At 44.5% G+C, this 22,993-nt stretch overlaps 1 protein-coding gene across 7 annotated transcripts in view; it reads left to right on the forward strand.

Annotated features, from left to right (window-relative positions):
- The window catches only part of COL6A3 (collagen type VI alpha 3 chain), a 91,377-nt gene that overhangs the window by 19,524 nt on the left and 48,860 nt on the right, over positions 1–22,993 (forward strand). For 2 of the 7 annotated variants that reach the window (XM_017890346.1, XM_017890347.1), the window contains 6 exons: positions 350–967; positions 7,525–8,127; positions 14,540–15,124; positions 16,809–17,408; positions 18,699–19,271; positions 20,993–21,601. In XM_017890346.1, coding sequence (XP_017745835.1) covers positions 350–967; positions 7,525–8,127; positions 14,540–15,124; positions 16,809–17,408; positions 18,699–19,271; positions 20,993–21,601 — 3,588 coding nt within the window. The remainder of the gene's footprint in view (positions 1–349; positions 968–7,524; positions 8,128–14,539; positions 15,125–16,808; positions 17,409–18,698; positions 19,272–20,992; positions 21,602–22,993) is intronic. The other 5 variants (XM_017890350.1, XM_017890352.1, XM_017890348.1 and 2 more) reach the window with 4 other exon arrangements.

Here is a 22,993-nt window from a genome sequence, read left to right on the forward strand (position 1 = left end):
TAATCAGGTGGGTCTTGGGGCTCAAACTGCCACAGGGAATCATGCTTAAATCATGAGTTAAAGACAGCCCAGGAAATTGTTTCCTCAATCTGGAGCATGCTACTGGCCCATTCATGGTGGTCTCTGAGTATGGAACTTGGGCTAGTGACCGGGCACCAGCAGCTCTTGAGTGCATGGGCCCAGGTCCCTGGTTCCCAGGTAAGTGAATCTACCTTCCTGTATTACCAGTGAGATGTGAAGTGTTTAGTTACAGTATAGTGTAAACCAAATTTGTTTAGGAAGGCTTTGCACTGATAGGAAGTAATTGCTTACATAGTAGAAAAATCTAAACCAATGTCTTTTTTTAAAGATGTCAAAAATGGTGCCGCTGCTGATATAATATTTCTAGTGGATTCCTCTTGGACCATTGGAGAGGAACATTTCCAACTTGTTCGAGAGTTTCTGTATGATGTTGTAAAATCCTTAGCTGTGGGAGAAAATGATTTCCATTTTGCTCTGGTCCAGTTCAACGGAAACCCACATACCGAGTTCCTGTTAAATACGTATCGTACTAAACAAGAAGTCCTTTCTCATATTTCCAACATGTCTTATATTGGGGGAACCAATCAGACTGGAAAAGGATTAGAATACGTAATGCAAAACCACCTCACCAAGGCTGCTGGAAGCCGGGCCGGTGACGGAGTCCCTCAGGTTATTGTAGTGTTAACTGATGGACACGCGAAGCATGGCCTTGCTCTGCCCTCAGCGGAACTTAAGTCTGCTGATGTTAACGTGTTTGCAATTGGAGTTGAGGATGCAGATGAAGGAGCATTAAAAGAAATAGCAAGTGAACCAGTCAATATGCATGTGTTCAACCTAGAGAATTTTACCTCACTTCATGACATAGTAGGAAACTTAGTGTCCTATGTGCATTCATCTGTGAGTCCAGAGAGGGCTGGGGACACGGAAACCCTTAAAGACATCACAGGTAATGGCAATGCCACCAAGCTACGCCGTGCCCTGCTGTTCTTGGGAGATGAGCTTGGCAACTGCTGGCCTTAAAGCAACAGCTTGGATGGCGCACGGGCCAGGGAAGAGATGAATGTTCACAGGTTTAAAAACAAAGGTTTAATTTGGAATATTCTTCCGTAGCCTTCTCCCTAAGTAGGGCATTCACCTACATACAAGAAGAGTCTTTTTCTAAACAACTAATATTTTCACTCTAAAAAAAACCCACATTCTAATATCATGATCCCAGAAAGCACTCTGCCTTCCTTAGAAAAGAAAGCCTCAGAGTGGTGAGATGTGCATCTGATCAAACCCCTCTATCTGGTGTTGGGATCTGTTTCATTTAAGGAAAGCTCCCTGTTGGACAGTGCATGAACTGAGAGGGGAGCGAGGGCATCTGTTTTTGTGTCCGGTGGACTAGCAGAGAGCTCCTCTCTTCTACTCTATGGAGTTAATTTAAGAGTGTTGGTAGAATCGGAATTGCAAGAAACCTCAGCTATGATCCAGTCTAGATCAATTTGGAAGAAATTGAGTCCTGGATGATTAGTGACAGCCAGAGCTGGAGGCTGTGCATTTGGGCTGTGGGTCTGGTCTTCTTACTTGTCCTCCATGTGGTAATCATGGCTGTGCCCACAGTGACTTTTCTAATTCTAATGGCATTGATGAGCAGGCCACTCTGGAAGTATTGACAGCACGTGGACATTGCATTGATGTGTCATGTGCTGTTGCATGTACAGAGACAATTGGCTGACAAGTTATTTAACCAGTTAAGTCCATTAGCTCTCCTTCCAGGGCTAAGTGCCTAAATGGCCAGTGGGAAGGAATTTGACAAATAAAATTTCAAACTGTACCATATCACAGCAACTGTGATGAGTGCTCAGAGTTTACTCACTAGTGATGGACAGAGCAGAGGGCCCTCCCCTTGTTAGAAAATCAGTCTATGCAGCCATTTGATAGCTGGTAGCAGAGAATTCTGGGTGGAATGAGCAGGAAATGAGAGAGGAATCCAAGGGGAGAGTTGAGCTCCAGAAAGGAGACACACATGTTCTCTGAGATAGAGGGAAGGGATGAGAAAAGGGGCTGTGTTTCCAAGATATTCAGGTGGAAAAGAGGCACACTGAGAGAGAGTTCAAGTTGAGTTGACATCCATCATCTCAATAAAGGAGGGGAGCAGTGGGGCTTGGGGTCTTGGAGGGATTGAAGTTATTTTTGATTAGCTGCTATAGGGATGTGAAGAGGGGTCACAAAACGTTCAGGAAGCAACTGCTGATTTGCAGTGGTGTCCAGTTGCTATCAGAGATTATGAGTCAGTGGGCGTCTCCATTAGTGTGGATCCCTGCCTTTCTGCAGATGTCTCAGGCACTCCCAGGATCAAAAGGGTTCCCAGAACTGGAACTTGCAAAGAGGGAACAATAGAGAGGACAGAAGAAAATTTTCTCAGTAAGGAAATCCAGAGTGGTAGCTAGTAAATTCCTAAAATAGCCTGCCATGGTGTCCTGGCAGCGTGGGGAGCTAATGAGAACTAGAATGGGCCAGGAGACCTCTGAAGAGCCAGAGGATGAGAGGCCAGGGCTTGGAAGGAGAGCCCTGGAGACAGCTGAGTATGCAAGTCAGAGACACTGCTGGTGTGTAGACAGGGAGACCTCCAAGGGCCAATCTCAGGGCTGGACGAGTTTCTAGTGGTGCTCAGTGTAGTCCTCAGATGTGTAGGAACTGTAGACAGCCAGCCACTGCAGAAACCAGAGAGGCTGGTGCTCACAAGCGTTGTCCATACAGTCCTTAAAGTCTGGAGATGACCACAGAGCCTGCAGTGTGGATGCAGGCTGAACATGATGTAACTAAATCACATAGGAAGGTTAGAGACTCTTCTGTGTATTTAGTAGGTATAAGGAAGTGGATAATTCTTTGAATCAAAAAAGAATGAGTGGGCAACCACATGGCATAGGGGAACTGATCATAGGAAGCAAGATTTATGAACAGACTTTTCTCCTACACTTTTAAAAATGGTTACTACCAAGACAGCCATTGAGACAGGAGGTAGGAGGTCAGGTGACTGATGGAGAGTCAGTCTCTTGTGAATACACAGGGATGGTGGGGCAGGAAAAAGAGAGTTGAGGCTTGGAGGCGCACATCACTCTATAGGACCACATGGGAGAGACAGCAGAAGAGCTGCAAGATTGCAATCAGAATAATGGAGCAGTTGTAGAGAAGCAGTACCAGAGGTCAGTTTTTCATAACAAGGATTCAGAAAGCAGGAGCTGAAGAGAGATGACCCGACATCAGCAGAAAGGAACCAGCTGTCTTGGGCAGGCAGAGCTTGGTGAAGAAGAGGGTTTCAGAACTAGCCAGCCCCAGGGTGTTTTAGCAGTTTGTTCATAAAATGGTTTTCCCAGTGGTGACCCCTGATTTCAGCTTTAACGGGGCTGGCAGTGCTGATGCCCTTACCCAGTGGGTCTACTTCTCAATAGGAAGGAGTGAGAGGCAGTTCAAACACTGAAAAGTATTCCCTGCTTCCAAATGACAGGCCTCCCCCTGGCATTACCACACAGGCATCAGTCCTGCCAAATGACAGGAAAAGGTGGGTGTCCCCAAGAGCACCCCAAACCACTCAGGTTACCAGGAAATGACAAGAGGGTATCTACAATGAACTGCACTGCTTGTTACCATAGTATCAATATCATTAATTCCCTGATCCATCACATTTTGGAGTATAAGGATAATAACAAAGACCTATCAAAAAACAGTGAAAGGGGCTCACGCCTATAATCCCAACACTTTGGGAGGCTGAGGCAGGTGGATCATCTGAGGTCAGGAGTTTGAGACCAGCCTGGCCAACATGGTGAAACCCCATCTCTATTGAAAATACAAAAATTAGCCAGGTGTGGTGGTGGGCACCTGTAATCTCAGCTACTCAGGAGGCTGAGGCAGGAGAATCGCTTGAATCCGGGAGGTGGAGGTTGCAGTGAGCCAAGATCATGACACTGCACTCCAGCCTGGGTGACAAGAGTGAAACTCTGTCTAAAACAAACAAACAAACAAACAAACAAACAAACAAACAGTGAAAGGGACCAGTAGAGAAATGGAACATCTTTTATTGACGTTTTGTTATACTCACAAAGATAGCTGAGTTCACCTTTATGTTTAACCATTATGTAATGGATAAACAATGAGATTACCATCATGAATGTTAAATGAAACTACCAACATCGTGTGTTTCCACACAGATGATAAAACCTTTGTTTTTATGCCAAGAAAGCATCTCTGTCTTCTAGTGTCCAAGCCACTGGCAGCACCAGGGCAGAAAATTAATCCGTTCATGTCTCTTTTCTAATTAACATCACTCTGCAATTCCTCCTAGTACCACGTCCCACTGCATGTTCCACGGCAAAAACAGAATAATAATCCTAGGAAGAACAGTACATCTCTGCTTATAGTTTTTGGAAAGGCAGTTAGAAGGGCATTATAGAAATTGCAGTTAATTAGGGCTGCTCTTCTTACTACCTGTCTGCTAGGTAACTTCCCCATAGANACTGCATGTTCCACGGCAAAACAGAATAATAATCCTAGGAAGAACAGTACATCTCTGCTTATAGTTTTGGAAAGGCAGTTAGAAGGGCATTATAGAAATTGCAGTTAATTAGGGCTGCTCTTCTTACTACCTGTCTGCTAGGTAACTTCCCCATAGAGCGTTCTTGATTATAAAACACACATATGTGTAAAATTTGAACAATCACCACAGTTGTCAATGAACTCTACTCAAATAATCAATCTCTAATGGTTGTGTTTTAAAAAATCCCTCTATCATTCTTTAAAAAAATGGATATACCTGAGATACAAAACCTTTATTTTAAACAAAAGCTAAAGGTGACAGGGAGGATTTTGGTATTAGCTTTCTTTTCTCTGTGAAGGATGAAGAATTTTTAGATTTGTAAAATATATCTACAATTTTGTGTTTTGCATAGGAAATAAGAATGTGAACTTGCTTTTCTTAATAAAAGGAGGCATCACATGAGCTAAGAAAGGCATTGTGCCCACACCAGTGAGTTCAGGAAAAGAGCTTCCAGGGATGTTGAAGGAAACTGTGAATTTTCCTTGGACACTGTAAAACTTTTCCATAGAAAACACCATAGAGGCTGTGATACACAAAGCCTAGAAGCAGAAAACCAGACAACTTTAAAGCTTTCAAATTGTGCATAGATCTGATTCCTCGTAACATTAACATTGGTCATCGGTCTGCCTTGCTGTACACAAGCACACATGGCCCCTGTGTGCCCTTGAGGCTTCAGCTCTCCTAAATAACAAAGCATGCCCTTGTATGTCCCATTATTGTGTGTGTAAGAGGATAATGTTGTTATTCAGTGATGACAAATTATCCAACGTGTTTCTATGACTAGTCACTGTAGATGTTCAGTCTTTTAGAAGAGAATGTTCAAGGATTTTCCCTCAGGGTTCATTTATCTTACTTGCACGATTATAAATTTCAACCCAAAAGTAAGTTACAAATGGAGAAGAAATAGTGTTATCCTGCGACTTAGGGATCATTTTAAAAAACTTGACTGTATTCATCATATTTAATCCTTCTTTTAAATGTTTTGATATGCTGAGGAAGTGGCAAACCCTTCTATGTCCTTTGAGGTCATTGGTTTAGGCCTGGGACATGTTGAGGAATTTTGTGGGATTTGTGGAGCCTCTGTATTATACAATGATGTATGCCATTTCTATGGCTTTCTGTGTAATTCACAACCCCGGGCACCATACCCTCTTGAAGATCCTTCAGGAATTGTATATTTTGGCTGAACAGTGGCAAATGCTTTGGGCTCTAATCAAGGGCCCAGTCTTATATAAAACTTTTGTGTGGCAATCACTAAAAACACAAGATCCAATTACTGTAGCACAACAATTATCCTACTCGTTATATCTTATAAGAAGGATTGTGATAGCAGTGTTGCCTGGTTAATGTATTTCCCTGTGCAAAGAATTAATCTGCAAATATATTGTCAGGAACTTTTGTGTATATTAGGAAGGGAAGAGAGCAGTTCCAACCCTGGCAATCTCTGTTTCAGTTCACACAATGAGAAGAGCTCGGATAAGGATATAATTTCACTAGAGCGGAACTCCTCAATTTGGGAACTCCTCACTCCCAAAGAGAGACAAGCTTTGGATCATTTTCTACAGTGAGAACAGAAACAATTTTATTGGCACAAGGAAACATTAATTTTAAATATAAAATGTTCACTGTCATTGAAAATTCAGAGATCAGAGTAATGGTCTTACCTGTAATATTACCGTCATTTAAAAATGATACCCTGAGTGTATCTTTCTGGAATCCCAGAATATAAATAGATAAGCTCACATATAATCTCTTCTTGTCCCTAACACATACTTAAGTTATCAAAAACATCGACTAGAATAATTGTGCTCTTCCTTGAGTTTAAATCAGCCAAATTTAAACATTCAAACTAAGGCTGTGAAATCTCTGGCCCTGGGTTTTAGATTTCTCGATCCCTATTCCTCCCTCAGGGCTGTTGTACATCCCCGTTCTCAGTATCAGGATGGGAATTCTCTGTTCGCCATTATGGGGGAGAAAACAGGTCTTGGTCAGCTATTTTTCTGTCCTTTGTGTAACCCCAGGCTAATTCTGATTGGGGTTTATTCGATGCTCATGGTCCTTCTAGGTAACTAGTTTAGGATGTCATAAAAACAAGGTTGGATAATTATGTCATGACTGGTTTAATATCATTCTGCTTAACATTGTTCTGCATTAGGTGACTGAATATAGAGGCAATGACAAAATAAATGAACAAAACATCCTGCCCGATCCCAGACCTGCATTTGAGTTTTATACAACTAAACATCATTTGAGAAAAAAAAAAACACAAAAATTTCATCAAAGTGTGTTTTACATGAAAACTTTAAATGTAGTTTGAGTTCTGATTCACAAAGTTGCATGTACAAGGTCATTTTGGCTTTTAAAGAAAAGAAGAAACAATAGTTGCTTAAGGCATCGAGCAACATACTGGGCTGAGGAATCACCAAATCGTGACTGTTTTGTAACTGTGGATTTGTATAAAAAATTTTTCTAATCATTTGAGAAGGCAGGGGAAATGACCAAAATTTAGAAATCATCTCTAAACTTTTCTTAACCTACTCATTGATTTTCCCTGCTAGGTTTGGTAGTAGACAATTCATGCAACTACATTTCCCAACAAATTTAGTGGAAATTTCTAGAATATGCACCCAAGATTCTCCCCTCAGAAAAGTGAATATGATGTTTGGAAATTTAACTATGAGGATGACACAAATGAAAAATTGCTATAAATGTCCCTTTTTTACACCATGATTCCTACGAGGTTGCCTCTTATCCATTCAGAATGCAGAACTGAAAGAGAATTTCACATTCCTTCATCAACATGTGTTTTGTTTGCCCATATTTCGTGTTTCTTATTGGTTTCCAAAGAAACATGTCAGAACACTGAATAATGCATGTGGTCACTTGTTCTAATGCTTTCACGTTTTTTGCATTTCTTTCTTTTAAAGCACAAGACTCTGCTGATATTATTTTCCTTATTGATGGATCAAACAACACCGGAAGTGTCAATTTCGCAGTCATTCTCGACTTCCTTGTAAATCTCCTTGAGAAACTCCCAATTGGAACTCAGCAGATCCGAGTGGGGGTGGTCCAGTTTAGCGATGAGCCCAGAACCATGTTCTCCTTGGACACCTACTCCACCAAGGCCCAGGTTCTGGGTGCAGTGAAAGCCCTCGGGTTTGCTGGTGGGGAGTTGGCCAATATCGGCCTCGCCCTTGATTTCGTGGTGGAGAACCACTTCACCCGGGCAGGGGGCAGCCGTGTGGAGGAAGGGGTTCCCCAGGTGCTGGTCCTCATAAGTGCCGGGCCTTCTAGTGACGAGATTCGCTACGGGGTGGTAGCACTGAAGCAGGCTAGCGTGTTCTCATTCGGCCTCGGAGCCCAGGCCGCCTCCAGGGCAGAGCTTCAGCACATAGCTACCGATGACAACTTGGTGTTTACTGTCCCGGAATTCCATAGCTTTGGGGACCTCCAGGAGAAATTACTGCCGTACATTGTTGGCGTGGCCCAAAGGCACATTGTCTTGAAACCGCCAACCATTGTCACACAAGGTATGTATCCTCTTCTCACCATCTGTGTGGGAGTGGGGTGTTGTGTGTGTTGGTTTTCGTAGACGTAAGGTGGGCACCAGCATGATTCGCCACAGGAGAAGCTGTAAGTACCCACAGTCCAGTCCTTCGCTGATGAGCTGGGTCCTGGATGTCATGTTTGTGATTGTTGCAGTGTGCGGAAAAACTAAAGACCAATGAGTGAGTGAAAGCTCTTCCGAGAGTATGAGTTGCTGAGAAAGTGTGCTTTTAAGACTAATTCAACAAACCTGTTGCTTTGAGCTTATTAAACATCACCATATTAACTACTTATAATCCAGTCTTTCTAAAAATGGGCTTGAGGGGCTCATTACAGTTCTGAGAAAGTTACTCCAGGACCACGGCATTGGGCTCTAAAAGTCAGTGTTAGAAGTGTGCTCATAGACAGTGTCTTTCCAAAAGCAATGGAGTGAGGGTGTCTCCTCAAAGTCCTTTTGTGCTAGGGTGCTGAGAGTTACACTTCTGAAGGTAAGAAATAACAGTGCAATCACTTGAAGGAATATTTATGAATTTTTTTTTTTTTTTTTTTTTTTTTTTTTTTGCTGTGCTTGTCAAGTGTAGGAGTGATTCTCTTGAGTGGCAATGTTAGGATACAGGCTCAAATGGAGGGCCTTTGGCAAAACAGCCAATTGGAGTGGTTTAAAAAACAAACAAACAAACAAACAAACAAAACAACCAAGTCACATAACAAATATGTACTTAACAACATAGGAGGTGTGGTGGGGCATCAGGATACATAGCCTCCTCCACCTTTTGAACTGTTTTCTGAGACATCAGTCACTTTTCAGACCTATCAATTTCATTACCTAGGTGAGGCCAATAGGATGCCATTTGGTAAATTAGGGACACAGTGGCCCCCAACAGTTTCCAGAAACACCCAACTCACTTCTGGTGTTGCTTATACACTGGGATGCTCTAACAAGATCAGTCCTTGAATATAAGACCTTGTTCTTCATTGTCCTTCGAGAGTATGGGCTCAATGAAAATTGGTGAATGGATACCGAGGCTCCTATAAGACTCTGATTATCATCTGCAACAAATCATCTAAATTTTCTTGGATAAAATAACACACTGTCACAGCTCTTATATGCTAACTTTATAAGTAAAGTCTGGGTCTACAGGATAAATATTGTAATAAGATACTGCTTCACCCATTGTATCAATTACAATTGATAAAGGGAGGTTTTCCTTTGATAAAGGAGTGACAATAATTTAAAAACAACCCTTTTGGAGACTATACTGTTGCATGAAATTAAGAGTAGAACATTTTAAAGTCTTGATGAAAAACATCACTATCTATTTATTTAAGGAACTGACATCTACTTAATAGTGCCTTGCTAATCATTAGCTCTAGTTGCTGCATTCATGTAAAGACAACATCACCACATTTCCTTGCAAGGGTTACAAAATTCACCCTGAGTTATCTCAAACTTGGTTCAGATGAATTTAAACTGTGGCTTTTGTTGTAATAAAAATTGCAGGTAGAAAGCTCAGGCAATGGCATCTCTACTTAATCTGTACATTGGAACTGTGATCTGGTGATGTAGCAAGAAAAGTGTATGTGAGCCTTGCCTTCTGGAGAAGCCTGTGCCTAGCATTTATTTAAGTTTGAAAGGCCAATTCCGTGTGGCTTAGCTTTTGCTGCATACAGTTTTCCAGCTTTTCCTCTCACTTGATGGGACCACAAAATTGGCCCAAATTCTTCAGATGAGCTAATAGGGAGACTAGAATTTTGAGCATAATGTTCTGAGTGCAAATGGAGATTGAGAAGCAATGGAAACACAGTGTGCAGGACTGCCTGCCCGGTGCCTGGAGCTGCTCACGCTCACTCCATTATGGTGCCGTTGTGTGACTCTGGCAGTTAAGAAAACAGTCAAGTGAACATTTACGACCTGCCGAGGTTTCTCTGAGCTTGCATACTTTTGGTTTGCATCCTGAAGTATAGAAGCCCAGAGATTTCCCTATGTTTTGCAAACACCGAGGATGCGACATGGCTGTAGACGGGAAAGCTGGTCTCTGGTCCTGGGTCTTATGTGTACCTGTCGTGTGATCCTGGGCAGGTCAAACTTATATCAAACTTAAATAAACGCAACCTCTCTGGATTTTGATTTCTTGAATTTATGACAAAGGAGGTGCACCAGATGAAGATATGTCTGTACCAGAAGTTTCAACTTTTTAATGAAAATGGGCAGAACATGACCCTTGTTTCAGTTTTTCCCTATAGCTAAGTAGAGTTTCAACCCCTTGATTACGAACATCATGTTTAATATCAGTGATTAACTTGTAAATATTCAACAAATATCCTTGACTATCTGTCATGTGTCAGACACTATGCCAAGCACTGGAGATATGGTGCTGTTTAGTGAGACGATGTGGCTGCTCGTCTATTACAGGATAATGGGGAAAGAGATAATAATATAAACAAGTATCCAGGCAAAATATTCTGAGCATGATAAGTTGCAGTGGGGCACTCAACAGGGCTGTGATAGGAAGACTGGGGAAGAGAATTTTAGATCAGGTGGATGGAAGGCCCTGAGAAGGCATGGGACCCAAGGCAGATGAGCATGTGGAGAGCAGGGGAAGACTGCTCCAGGCAGAAGGAAGAGCAGGAGGGGTGACCCTGCAACACAAAGGTGCTTGGTCTCTTCCTAGAACTGTCAGAAAGCAGTGTAGCTGGAGCACACTGGACAGGGAGCCTGACAGGGAGCCAGGTTCAGGCTCCCTGGATGCGTGGAAGCTGGAGAAGCAGCTGCTATAGGGGGATGAGAAGCCACAGGGAGCAGGGCCTGTGGGTTGGGAGCCAATGGCAGAGGCAGGTAGGCTGTGGGTTAGGGGTAGGGGCAGGGGCTCTCCTCTGAGGTCTTCTATTTTCTCAGAGACAGATGAGGAGGCCTTGGCACGGTGGAGGCAGTGGCAGAGGGCTGAGCAGAGAGCACAGCCATGAGACAGTCATTCTGGGGGACAGGACAGTCAACTTCCCATGGAGGCATGGGAAGATGGCGGGCAGACACAGGTCTCCTGTTGGGGGTCTGGAGTTCTGAGTGTGGCATGCAGGTACCTGGTTGCGTGGTCTTCTCCAGAGATGTCCCCTTCTTGGGTGATGCATGAGGAAGACCGTGGGCCTGATGGAGGCTTTGTCAGGAGAGTCTGATGGAGGCGCAGGGACGAGGCATGGAGGACAACAGAGAGAGGCGCGGGAGGAGGGCTGAAGAGGGTTGTGCCGTATTGGTGAGGAGTAGCAGGACCTTCAAGTTCATCTCCCAATAAGACAGTGAAGTCAGGCCCCACAGACCCACATGAAAGAGAAAAGACAGCTGTGTTTGGGTTGATATTTATGTCAGGTGGAAGGAAGTGCAGATGCATCCCTGACATGGCTCACGGAAGGGTCACCTGTGAGAATCCCAAGGTTTTTATCATTGGGTCGGAGGAGATTCATGGTGCAGCCCCCAGAGAAATGAAATGATTCTGCAAAGGCTAGGTGACTTGTGTCAGAGTCATGAAGCAAATACAGGAATTCAGTTGTTCTTCCAGTTACTCAGTATTTTTCAGTGTTTATTGTATTTGGCTAAGCATGGTTTTAGGTATATCATCTATTATGAGCTCCCACGACTTGAATAAAAATCAAATGTAAATGACCTCTTACCTAGTCAAAGGGGACCCTGCCACAGAGCCTCTGGGAACCAGAGGTGCATTTCAGGGTTCCCAGAGCTGAATCCATGTTGGGTGCAAGGAGACTAGGCCAGTTGTTTCACCAGATCTGGAAGGTAGTCCTTCCCACTGGCTCATCGGGAGAAGTTTTAGTGATCCAGCGGTAGGAGGAGGGAAAACGTGGGGATGGGGAGGGAAAATGTCGGGGGAGAGGGAAAATGTGGGAGGGGAGGGAAAACGTTGTGGGGGAGGGAAAACGTGGGAGGGGAGGGAAAACGTTGGAGGGAGGGAAAACGTGGGGAGGGAAAACGTGGAAGGGGAAAGGGGAGGGAAAATGTGGAAGGGAGGAAAACGTGCGGTGGGGAGGGAAAACGTGGGGGGGAGGGAAGACATGGAGGGGGGAGGGAAAACCTGGGAGGGGAGGGGATGATATTTATCTTCTCCCACCCCAAGTGTTGTGCCACTGCTGGTACTTATAAAGAATATATAACTATCTGGGCCAGTTGGTATAGGAGCAAGAAGCTTCTCAGGTCATTGTTATGTGAGTATTTGTCTATTTTTCTGTCATGTGTGATATACATAGTAAATACATGAGTGGTAGATTCATGGTATAGCGTATATGGAATTTATATGTGTCTCTATACGTGTGTGTGTATATCTCTCTATATATGCATATGTATATTCTCTCTAATGGTTCAAAGGTATAAGAAGTCTTCTAGACATCTAAACATTAGTTTTATCTGCAAAGATATTTTAAGTCAAAATCAAAGGGGTAGCCCAGAGAGACAGCATGTTGTAAATTAAATGAAGAAAGGAAAGCCCAGAATCGATGTTCATAACAATGACCATGAAATATCGAGGAAAGGTTCAATGATATTCTGCACACATTGTTACACCAGTAGGCAACTGGGTTATTGTATTAAGGACGTTGATGCATAACATATTACCCTTCTCTTAGAACATATACCTCGTCTTGATGCTGCAGGTGAGCACCCAGATGAGGCACTATTGTCCTAAAACAATTTCTTAAGGCATGTATCAGCGATTCTCACCCCAGGTATCATGCTCCCAGCCTCTGGTCCAAACAACTAGAAATGAACTGCATTTCAAAAATGTGTTCTAGGCTTGATGTGGTGGCTCACGCTTGTAATCCCAGCACTTTGGGAGGCCAAGGCAGGTGGATCACTCAAGGTCAGGAGTTTGAGACCAGCCTGACCAGCATGGTGAAAGTCCATTTCTACCAAACCAAACCAAACCAAACCAAACAAAAATTAGCCGGGCATGGTGGTGCGTGCCTGTGATCCCAGCTACTCAGGAGGCTGAGATGGGAGAATTGCTTGAACCCAGGAAGTGGAGGTTGCAGTGAGCTGAGATCGTGCCACTGCACTCCAGCCTGGGTGACAGAGTGAGACTCTGTCCTAAAATAAAATAAAATAAAATAAAATAAAATAAGTTCTAGAAGGTAGCTCTGATTCTTAGAAAGTTCTTCCTTACCTTCATCCCAAACTTTGTTTCCTTTGTCTGCTTTTACAAAATCAATTTGCCATGCAATCTATCTGATGGTATATAGTAGCGGAGGGCTCTTTTGCAAACAGCTTATCTCAGGTTTAATCATTTATGTTCCTCTACTTCTTGGAAGCTCTGTCAGATTTCTGGGTTAGGTGTTGTGGTCTAATAGAGTTCATGGTTCTTGCAATATGGGTGGGGTGCCTACACATGGATACAGCAGTTCACAGTCATTGTGAGACAGTGATCTTATTGAGATGTTTTTGTTTTATGGTTTGCCTTTAAGTTATCACTGTCATAATGTATTACTTAGGACCTTTAAAAACAGGTCTTTTTTTTTTTCTTTTTTTTTTTGAGACAAAGTCTCGCTCTGTCACCCAGGCTGGAGTGCAGTGGTATAGTCCCGGTTTACTAGAACCTCCTTCTCCCGGGTTCAGGCGATTCTCGTGCCTCATCCTCCCAAGTAGCTGGGATTACAGGTGTCCACCCCCACGCTCAGCTCATTTTTGTATTTTTAGTAGAGATGGGGTTTCCCCTTGTTGGCCAGGCTGGTCTTGGACCCCTGAACTCAGGTGATCCACCTGCCTCGGCCTCCCAAAGTGCTGAGATTACAGGCGTGAGCCACTGTGCCTGCTCAAAACACAGATCTCTTAAGTGAAAAGTGTTTGCAGCACTTGCTGACTTTGATGCTAATTTCCTTTTTATAAGTTTTGTGTTAAGTAATTCTTTTGCCTGTCAAATGAAGACATGAAATAGAGAACTGAGAAGAACAGGGATGTGCTCTTTCAGCTTGTGCACTTGACAATGAGCATTTTGAAATCAAGACTATGAAGCAAAGGGTTCTCTAAGCAGACATCAGTGGTTTCTTTAATTATTCAAGCAATGGCTTCACTCTGGCCAAGTTGTGTATTTGTGGCAGAAAAGAACTTACTGCATTTTCAGTGATAGCATACAAAACAGGTGGCTACTAAAACTAAATTTGTTTTGTGCAACTATTTTGTAAAAAGTACTGACTGGGCAGGGTGGAAGGGGAGCCAGCAGGTGGGGAGGCAACTGTAACTTATGTGTTCGTTAGGACAAATTCCCTTTGGGGCAGCCCTGTGGTCACATTGGCCTCAGTAAATGGGGGTGTCCTTTAAATGGAGTTAAGCTTTGTAGAAAGTCATTGTTGATTGTGCTTGGTAAGGCCATTCTAATTGCCTTATAATGTTGCCACCTACAGTCATTGAAGTCAACAAGAGAGACATAGTCTTCCTGGTGGATGGCTCATCTGCACTGGGACTGGCCAACTTCAATGCCATCCGAGACTTCGTTGCTAAAGTCATCCAGAGGCTGGAAATTGGACAGGATCTTATCCAGGTGGCAGTGGCCCAGTATGCAGACACTGTGAGGCCCGAATTTTATTTCAATACCCATCCCACAAAAAGGGAAGTCATAACCGCTGTGCGGAAAATGAAGCCCCTGGACGGCTCGGCCCTGTACACGGGCTCCGCTCTAGACTTTGTTCGGAACAACCTGTTCACGAGTTCAGCCGGCTACCGGGCTGCCGAGGGGATTCCTAAGCTTTTGGTGCTGATTACAGGTGGTAAGTCCCTAGATGAAATCAGCCAGCCCGCCCAGGAGCTGAAGAGAAGCAACATAATGGCCTTTGCCATCGGGAACAAGGGCGCCGATCAGGCTGAGCTGGAAGAGATTGCTTTCGACTCCTCCCTGGTGTTCATCCCAGCCGAGTTCCGTGCCGCCCCATTGCAAGGCATGCTGCCTGGCTTGCTGGCACCTCTCAGGACCCTCACTGGAACCCCTGAAGGTATGGTGGGGATGGCTTCAGACACACAGTGGGGTGGTCTCCAGGCAGGACCTTTGAGAACAAAACAAAATGAAGTGTGTTTGTGTTTAGCTAAGAGACCACAAGTGATGAAAACAGCAGCAACAAACACGATTTATTTCAAGTTCCCTTTTGCACTGGATTGAGGATTGTATGGTTTGAAATGCCATACAGTAAAATTTCATTTAATAAGAACCGTATGATTTAAACCGTAGGACCATGGGGCCACCTGTCTTTGAAGCTGCTGGCCGAGGAGGTCACATCTCAGTTCTTATTGCTTGTCAGATCCCTGTGTTCTTCTGTTTCTACTGGTGATTTCTGTCCAGCCTCCTCCCCACCACCGGGATGTAGCCTTCCTTTCCTGAGTTGACCATCTACTTCTAAACAGCCTCAGTCTGAGCTGTTTAGGGCACCGTGTCCTCAGTTTTTAATCCCTCTCTTCTCTCTCATTAAGGGATTACCCTCAATGGGAAAGCATATTGAATGCATAAGTGCGGAGTTCAAACCTAGTGGTTCTTCAAATCCCTCATTTAATATGATTGTCAGTGGAGAGTTATTTTTAAAGATATTATACAGATATATGAGCTAATGAGTTGAAGAAATACAATTCACCATCCTTAATGAAGAGAAGATGAGTATCACAGAATGACGCTTTCCCTCCTTGCAGACTCGATGACTAGAGGATTGGCCGATGCATGACCCATGCTGCCTGGATGCATGCTTTCTCTTCACACTCCCTGGTCTTCTAAATCCATCTCTTTCTCTCTCTCTTCTAAAAATGTTCTTAAAACTTTTAATCAACACTTTCATAGCCAAAGTTCAACTTAACCTAGGATACAATTAGTTGTGAGGTCTAAATTACAGTAGGGCATCAGGGAAGAAATAAAAAAATAAAATTTTAAAGGCACATGCTAAATGTGTTGGGTCAAATATGCTATTTTGAGAATTATACTTTTTATTCTTGATGTGTATAACTTTGGCCAAGTCTAGCAAATTGTCTCTTTCTATTTTACTGTGTATTTATGGTCCCATCATCTCACTTTGGGGGAATTCCCTTGTTGGATGATTACCTAGCAAGACTGTGACTTCCTAATAGAAGAGTCCCAGTAGAGAATGACAAACAGGGAAGTCTGAAGAAGACTTCAATATGAGACCAGACTACTTTTGTTTCTTTTTTTTTTAGCCTTAAGGAACTCATGTTCCCGGGTTAGTGAGGGCTAACTGCTTCTGAGCTATGGATGGAAGACCCTCTGTTAGTGGGTAGAGGTGAGCCCCAGAGGACCTAGCCAGGCACACTTAAACCTGTCTGGGATGAGTGATGTGGAATGATGCAGCACCTTCATTGAACTCATTTTTAGGGAAGGAGTGTTTTGTTTCAAGGATTCTGATCATTTTTGTTGTTTGTAAACATTCTAACTTTGATGTTGCAGCTCTCTTCGAGCCAACTTGGTTTTGTAAACTTGGCTACCAATATGTCTCACAAACACCAGCCACCACCAGAGGAAAATATGCAGCCATCTGCCATATTTTACAAGACGGGCATGCTTTGCCACACTGACTCTCTCTGTGTTCTAAATGTTGGCATGTGTGCACGTGTTGTAGGCACACATGATAAAACTCTCCGTGGTTGTCTATGTCTCACTTTGTTTTCTGTGCTTCACTGCAGTTCACGCAAACAAAAGGGATATCATCTTCCTTTTGGATGGATCAACCAACGTTGGAAAAACCAATTTCCCTTATGTGCGCGACTTTGTAATGAACCTAGTTAACAGCCTTGATGTTGGAAATGACAATATTCGTGTTGGTTTAGTGCAATTTAGTGACACTCCTGTAACGGAGTTCTCTTTAAACACATACCAGACCAAGTCAGATATCCTTGGTCACCTGAGGCAGCTGCAGCTCCAGGGAGGTTCTGGTCTGAACACAGGCTCAGCCCTAAGCTATGTCCATGCCAACCATTTCACGGAAGCTGGCGGCAGCAGGATCCGTGAACACGTGCCGCAGCTCCTGCTTCTGCTCACAGCTGGGCAGTCTGAGGACTCCTATTTGCAAGCTGCCAACGCCTTGACACGCGCGGGCATCCTGACCTTTTGTGTGGGAGCTAGCCAGGCGAGTAAGGCAGAGCTTGAGCAGATTGCTTTTAACCCAAGCCTGGTGTATCTCATGGACGATTTCAGCTCCCTGCCAGCTTTGCCTCAGCAGCTGATTCAGCCCCTAACCACATATGTTAGTGGAGGTGTGGAGGAAGTACCACTCGCCCAGCCAGGTAAACCTCCCCTGTTGCCGGGAACTCCCTCTTCTTCATCAGGCACCACCCTGGTGGGTAGTTGGCCAGTCTGAACTCAAGAGCATTGTGGACTGTAGAAAGACAATTGTCTCCCTTCCATTGAAATAGTTTGAATGGGGACTTGAGACACTGTACCAGCAAGGTTGGACTCTGTCTAAAGGGTGTTCACGAAGGAAAGTCTAGAACATCCAGCTTATATTCTGTCCATTTTGCCTCACCCTTTATTCAGAAGGATTTTTTTCCTCTAATGACTGTGAGGATTCTGGAGTTCGAATTCAGAGTTGGGGGCCATGGGGTACAGAGAGACAGAGAGAGACATTTTTCTTACATGAGTATGCCTTGGGATTATTTAAACATTGAAATTGTTATTTTATATGATTTTAAATGGTCAACATCTGCTGTATCTAGAAAATTATTTGTTATAAAACAAACAAAGGGTGCATCTTCATGCAATGGTAAAATGGTTTCTAGGGGAAGTCTAACTTATTACTATTACTGCAGATTATTATGGTGGTAAGATATGGTTGTATTAGATCTACCAGTCTGCTAATATCACACAGACGAGTGGCAAGACTAAACCCATTGAAACCTAATCAAAACAGTTCTAAGAATTGTTTGAACTGAGAATGATATTTACATTACACGTTGTGGCACCATAGGGCCTGTCATCTGTGTTTCCTATTGTCTCATTACAACAGATTGGGAAGCACTGACAAACAGCCTGACCCACAGAGCAATAATGGGCACTATTGTGGGTCTTGGCTCGTAACCTCAAATTTAATGATCTGATCATTCAATTACAGCAGATCATGGCAACCCAGTTATCTTTGAGTGGTTGACTCATATCAGCCCCCCCCTTTTTTTCCTAGAGATTGAGATCAATTTTTTAAGCAAAAGTATATTAAGTGGCATGTTTTCAATACTTTTATTTGTAACAGTTTGAAAATGCTATCTGTTTTCCTGGAGTGATTGCCACCTGATGTAAGAATAGAACCCAGTGGGGCTTTTCCCTGGCTTGCTTTCTTGAAGAAGCATGATGTAGATGGGATAGGCTGATTTAGTCACTAGTTTTGTGCAAATATGCACTGCTTTGAAATAGGACATTTTCAAGACAAGTGGTATGAATTTGGGTTTTCTCTTCTCTTACTGGCACAGTGGTCATCAGATGAGTTATGCTAACTCCCATTGTCAAATGGTGCTGGGCTGAAGTCACTTTGGTGCCTGTTATGCTCTTGTCCCTCATTGTATCCTAACCTACCTTCATTGCAGAGAGCAAGCGAGACATTCTGTTCCTCTTTGATGGCTCAGCCAATCTTGTGGGCCAGTTCCCTGTTGTCCGTGACTTTCTCTACAAGATTATCGATGAGCTTGATGTGAAGCCAGAAGGGACCCGAATTGCGGTGGCTCAGTACAGTGATGATGTCAAGGTGGAGTCCCGTTTCGATGAGCATCAGAGTAAGCCTGAGATCCTGAATCTCGTGAAGAGAATGAAGATCAAGACAGGCAAAGCCCTCAACCTGGGCTACGCTCTGGACTATGCACAGAGGTACATTTTTGTGAAGTCTGCTGGCAGCCGGATCGAGGATGGAGTGCTTCAGTTCCTGGTGCTGCTGGTCGCGGGAAGGTCATCTGACCGTGTGGATGGGCCAGCAAGTAACCTGAAGCAGAGTGGGGTCGTGCCTTTCATCTTCCAAGCCAAGAATGCGGACCCTGCTGAGTTAGAGCAGATTGTGCTGTCTCCAGCGTTTATCCTGGCTGCGGAGTCACTTCCCAAGATTGGAGATCTTCAACCACAGATCGTGAATCTCTTAAAATCAGTGCACAATGGAGCGCCAGCACCAGGTACGGTAGAGAAATGCTAGTTGCTTCTGCCACTTTGTTCTCTAATGCATGAGTTGAGGGTAGGCTGCTGGCCACTGGTCCTCAGATAGAAGCCCTCCTTGAGTTTACAGGAAAGGTGGAAAATTAATCACCTGCTGGTTTCAGCAGGAACAAAAGAATATGAGAATTCTTTCCTTACTTTGATTCTCTAGCTGCTCTCGCAGGAGAATCAGGGTGAGTATTTTTAAGGGCATTAGATTATTTCATAGTAAGACATGTTACAAAGATTTAGATATCAGTGGTTAAAATCCTTTTTTAGAAACAGTTTTTACTGTACACATAATAAAAGCCATATCATATGGTTATATTGTTATCAGTCCTTCATTACATTCATTAAAATTAAAGGATTAATTTTAATGAATTAATATTAATCCTTAAAGAGGAAGAGGCAGATAAATTTCCATCATAAACTCTGCATTAAAATCCCACAACTGCTAATTCACACTGTCATGACTTTTCATTTAACCACTTTCATTCGGTGATAAAAATGCAGTGAAGAGACTAACTTCCCCTATACGCCTTTTGATGAAAACCGGAGACTCCAGAGCCTCTCCTTTGACTACTGGGCCCATTGGCCATTGGCTTGGGATGGTAACTCTAACATGTGGGTTCCATTTCCTCCCATTAACCCACTTGTGACTTAGAGCAACTCACTTGAAACCTCCCATCGATAAAATGCTAGTGGCTGTGCAGGTGCTGCCATCTCATATCTCTCCTCCCATCCCAAGTTTTTTCTTGAATACACCTTTGAAAGCTAACAATACTCTTCAAGCACTGAAAAGTTCAAAAATAAAAGGGGTCCCTATATTGGTGTATTAGTTTTCCATTGCTGTTACAACAAAGTAACACAAATTTAGTGGCTAAAAACAAAACAGGCCGGGCACAGTGCCTCACACCTATAATCCCAGCACTCTGGGAGGCTGAGGAGGGCCCTTACCTGAGGTCAGGGGTTGGAGACCAGCCTGACCAACATGGTGAAACCCCATCTCTACCAAAAATACAAAAATTAGCTGGGCTTGGTGGCGGGTACCTATAATCCCAGCTACTCTGGAGGCTGAGGCAGGAGAATCACTTGAACCCAGAAGGCAGAGGTTGCAGTGAGCTGAGATTGTGCCACTGCACTCCAGCCTTGACGACAAGAGCAAAACTCTGTTCACACATGCCCCCACTCCCCCCCAAAAAACTTATTATCTGACAGTTTTGAAGATTGGAAATTGGAAACCAGTGTTGCTAAGCTAAAAACAAGGTGTCAACAGGCTGTGTTCTTTCTGCAGGTTCTAAGGGATTCTCCATCTGCTCACCTTTTCCAGCCTCCAGGGGCCACCTGCATTCCTTGCCTCCTGGCCCTGTCCTCCATCCTCAGTGCCAGCAGTTTGGCACCTTCTCTTCTCTCTGACCTCTGTTTCCATCCTTACATCTTCTCTCTGACTCTGAGCCTCTTCCCCTGTCTTATAAGGACACTTGTGATTGATTCCATTGGGCCCACCTGGCTAATTCCAGGGTCATTCCCCCATCCCCAAATCCTTCACTGAAGCACATCTGCAAAGTCCTTTTCTCAAGTTCAGAGATTTGGACTTGGATATCCTTGGGGTGCTGTTGTACAGCCCACCTCGCTGATATGAAGTTGTTACCATCTCACTGATATGAAGCCTGTGTGAGTTACCAGGCTGTTCTCCTCCCAGTTTCAGGCGAAAAGGATGTGGTGTTTCTGCTTGATGGCTCTGAGGGCGTCAGGAGCGGCTTCCCTCTGTTGAAAGAGTTCGTCCAGAGAGTGGTGGAGAGCCTGGAAGTGGGCCAGGACCGGGTCCGCGTGGCCGTGGTGCAGTACAGCGACCGGACCAGGCCCGAGTTCTACCTGAATTCATACATGAACCAGCAGGACGTCATCAACGCCGTCCGCCAGCTGACCCTGCTGGGAGGGCCGATCCCCAACACCGGGGCTGCCCTGGAGTTTGTCCTGAGGAACATCCTGGTCAGCTCTGCGGGAAGCAGGATAACAGAAGGCGTGCCCCAGCTGCTGATCGTCCTCACAGCTGAAAGGTCTGGGGATGATGTGCGGAACCCCTCCGTGATCCTGAAGAGGGGCGGGGCTGTGCCCATCGGCATTGGCATCGGGAACGCTGACATCACAGAGATGCAGACCATCTCCTTCATCCCGGACTTTGCCGTGGCCATTCCCACCTTTCGCCAGCTGGGGACGGTCCAACAGGTCATCTCTGACAGGGTGACGCAGCTCACCCGCGAGGAGCTGAGCAGGCTGCAGCCGGTGTTGCAGCCTCTGCCGAGCCCAGGTACGCAGGGAATTCTTTGCGTCCTCACTCCGTGTCGTTGTCTGGGCTACTTGTCTGGACTGTGGGCCACAAGGTATTTTCAATTTTGCTTTTCCTGCCATATGAAGTGAAAACTAAAATTACAGGAACATTTAGGAACCCACATGCCCTTTTTGGCCTCGATGGGCAGAAATGGCAGAGGTTCAAGGTGGGAGATGCTAAGATTCATGTTTTAGGGCAAATTAAATTCTCCAAAAGGGACATATATGCAGCTTGGAGTTCAGACTCCTTAATTTTGCATGAAGGCTTCTGTCTGGATATCTGAAGGGAGGGGCCATCTAACTGATAATGCCTGTTCCATATCAGTCCTGAGTTCCCCTGATAGGTTTGGCAGCAGCCTTCTGTGAGGCAGGAGGAGTCTGACCAGAGACACTCTGCAAGCTGGGACATAGACTCTGAAATATTGGTATCTCCAGAGCTAAGGTGTAAGACGATTTTGACTTTGCTTGGTGCTGAGAAGCAAGTGTCTTAACTGGCAGGAAGACTACTTGGCTCTATGACCATAGTTTGTTCTATTTCCTTCTTCCTGTTCCCTCTTTGTAGGCCTGGTACAATAAACTAAAAAATGGTGGGAGCCCTGGTGCTGAGAAGGAAGGAGGGAAGATATATCCACCTCTCAATAAATGCCCTCCAAGGGCCACTCTCCCGGGGTACTCAGGTGGGGGGGAGCTCACAGTGGCGAAGGAGGCAGATGCGGCCTTGCTCCCTTGTACCCACTCACTCACCTGCCCTTCCAAGAGGAGAGAAAAGAAGGAAAGGTGGGAGGAGCGGAGGAAAGAGTAAAAGCAAGTGAAAGGAAATCACCGCAGGATACAGTGGGTGATGAGGGTGGTGAGGATGACTATTTGGGTGCAACTGAGAGGGACTTGATTTCTCCTCGCTGGCGTCCGGGGCAGAAAGCAGTGTGGCCCACCAGGTTTCTGTGGGATGCTCCTAAGCATTTGTGATCAGATAAATTTGGGCAACAGTGGGATAAACAAAGTGAAAGAGATGTTCTTTCTCCCTAATTAACGTGCTTTGTGTGTCTCCAACATAAGACAGGAAATGCAACATTTCCAAAATGTATCTGCCTGCAGGAGGCCTCTGTTATGCTTAGCCCCAGGTTGCTGAGAATGGACTTTGGGAATATTGTCACAGTGCGGGTGCAGCTTCTGTCGTCAGGAACGTACATTTCCACAACTCTGTGGCTCTTCGCCCACTCACTCTCCTTCGCTCCAGAACGGCTTCCCTCTTTCCCTCTTCTCCTATTTGGAGGCTTCTCTCACACCTCTCCTGACCCAGCTGACTCTCAGCTGGTAATCTCGAGCCCCATTTCTCCAAGAAAATGCAAGTAAACCTGAAGAGAGCTGTCCC

This window comes from Rhinopithecus bieti, unplaced genomic scaffold (genome assembly GCF_001698545.2).
Source record: "Rhinopithecus bieti isolate Rb0 unplaced genomic scaffold, ASM169854v2 scaffold_19482, whole genome shotgun sequence".
In the NCBI taxonomy this organism is placed as follows: domain Eukaryota; kingdom Metazoa; phylum Chordata; class Mammalia; order Primates; family Cercopithecidae; genus Rhinopithecus; species Rhinopithecus bieti.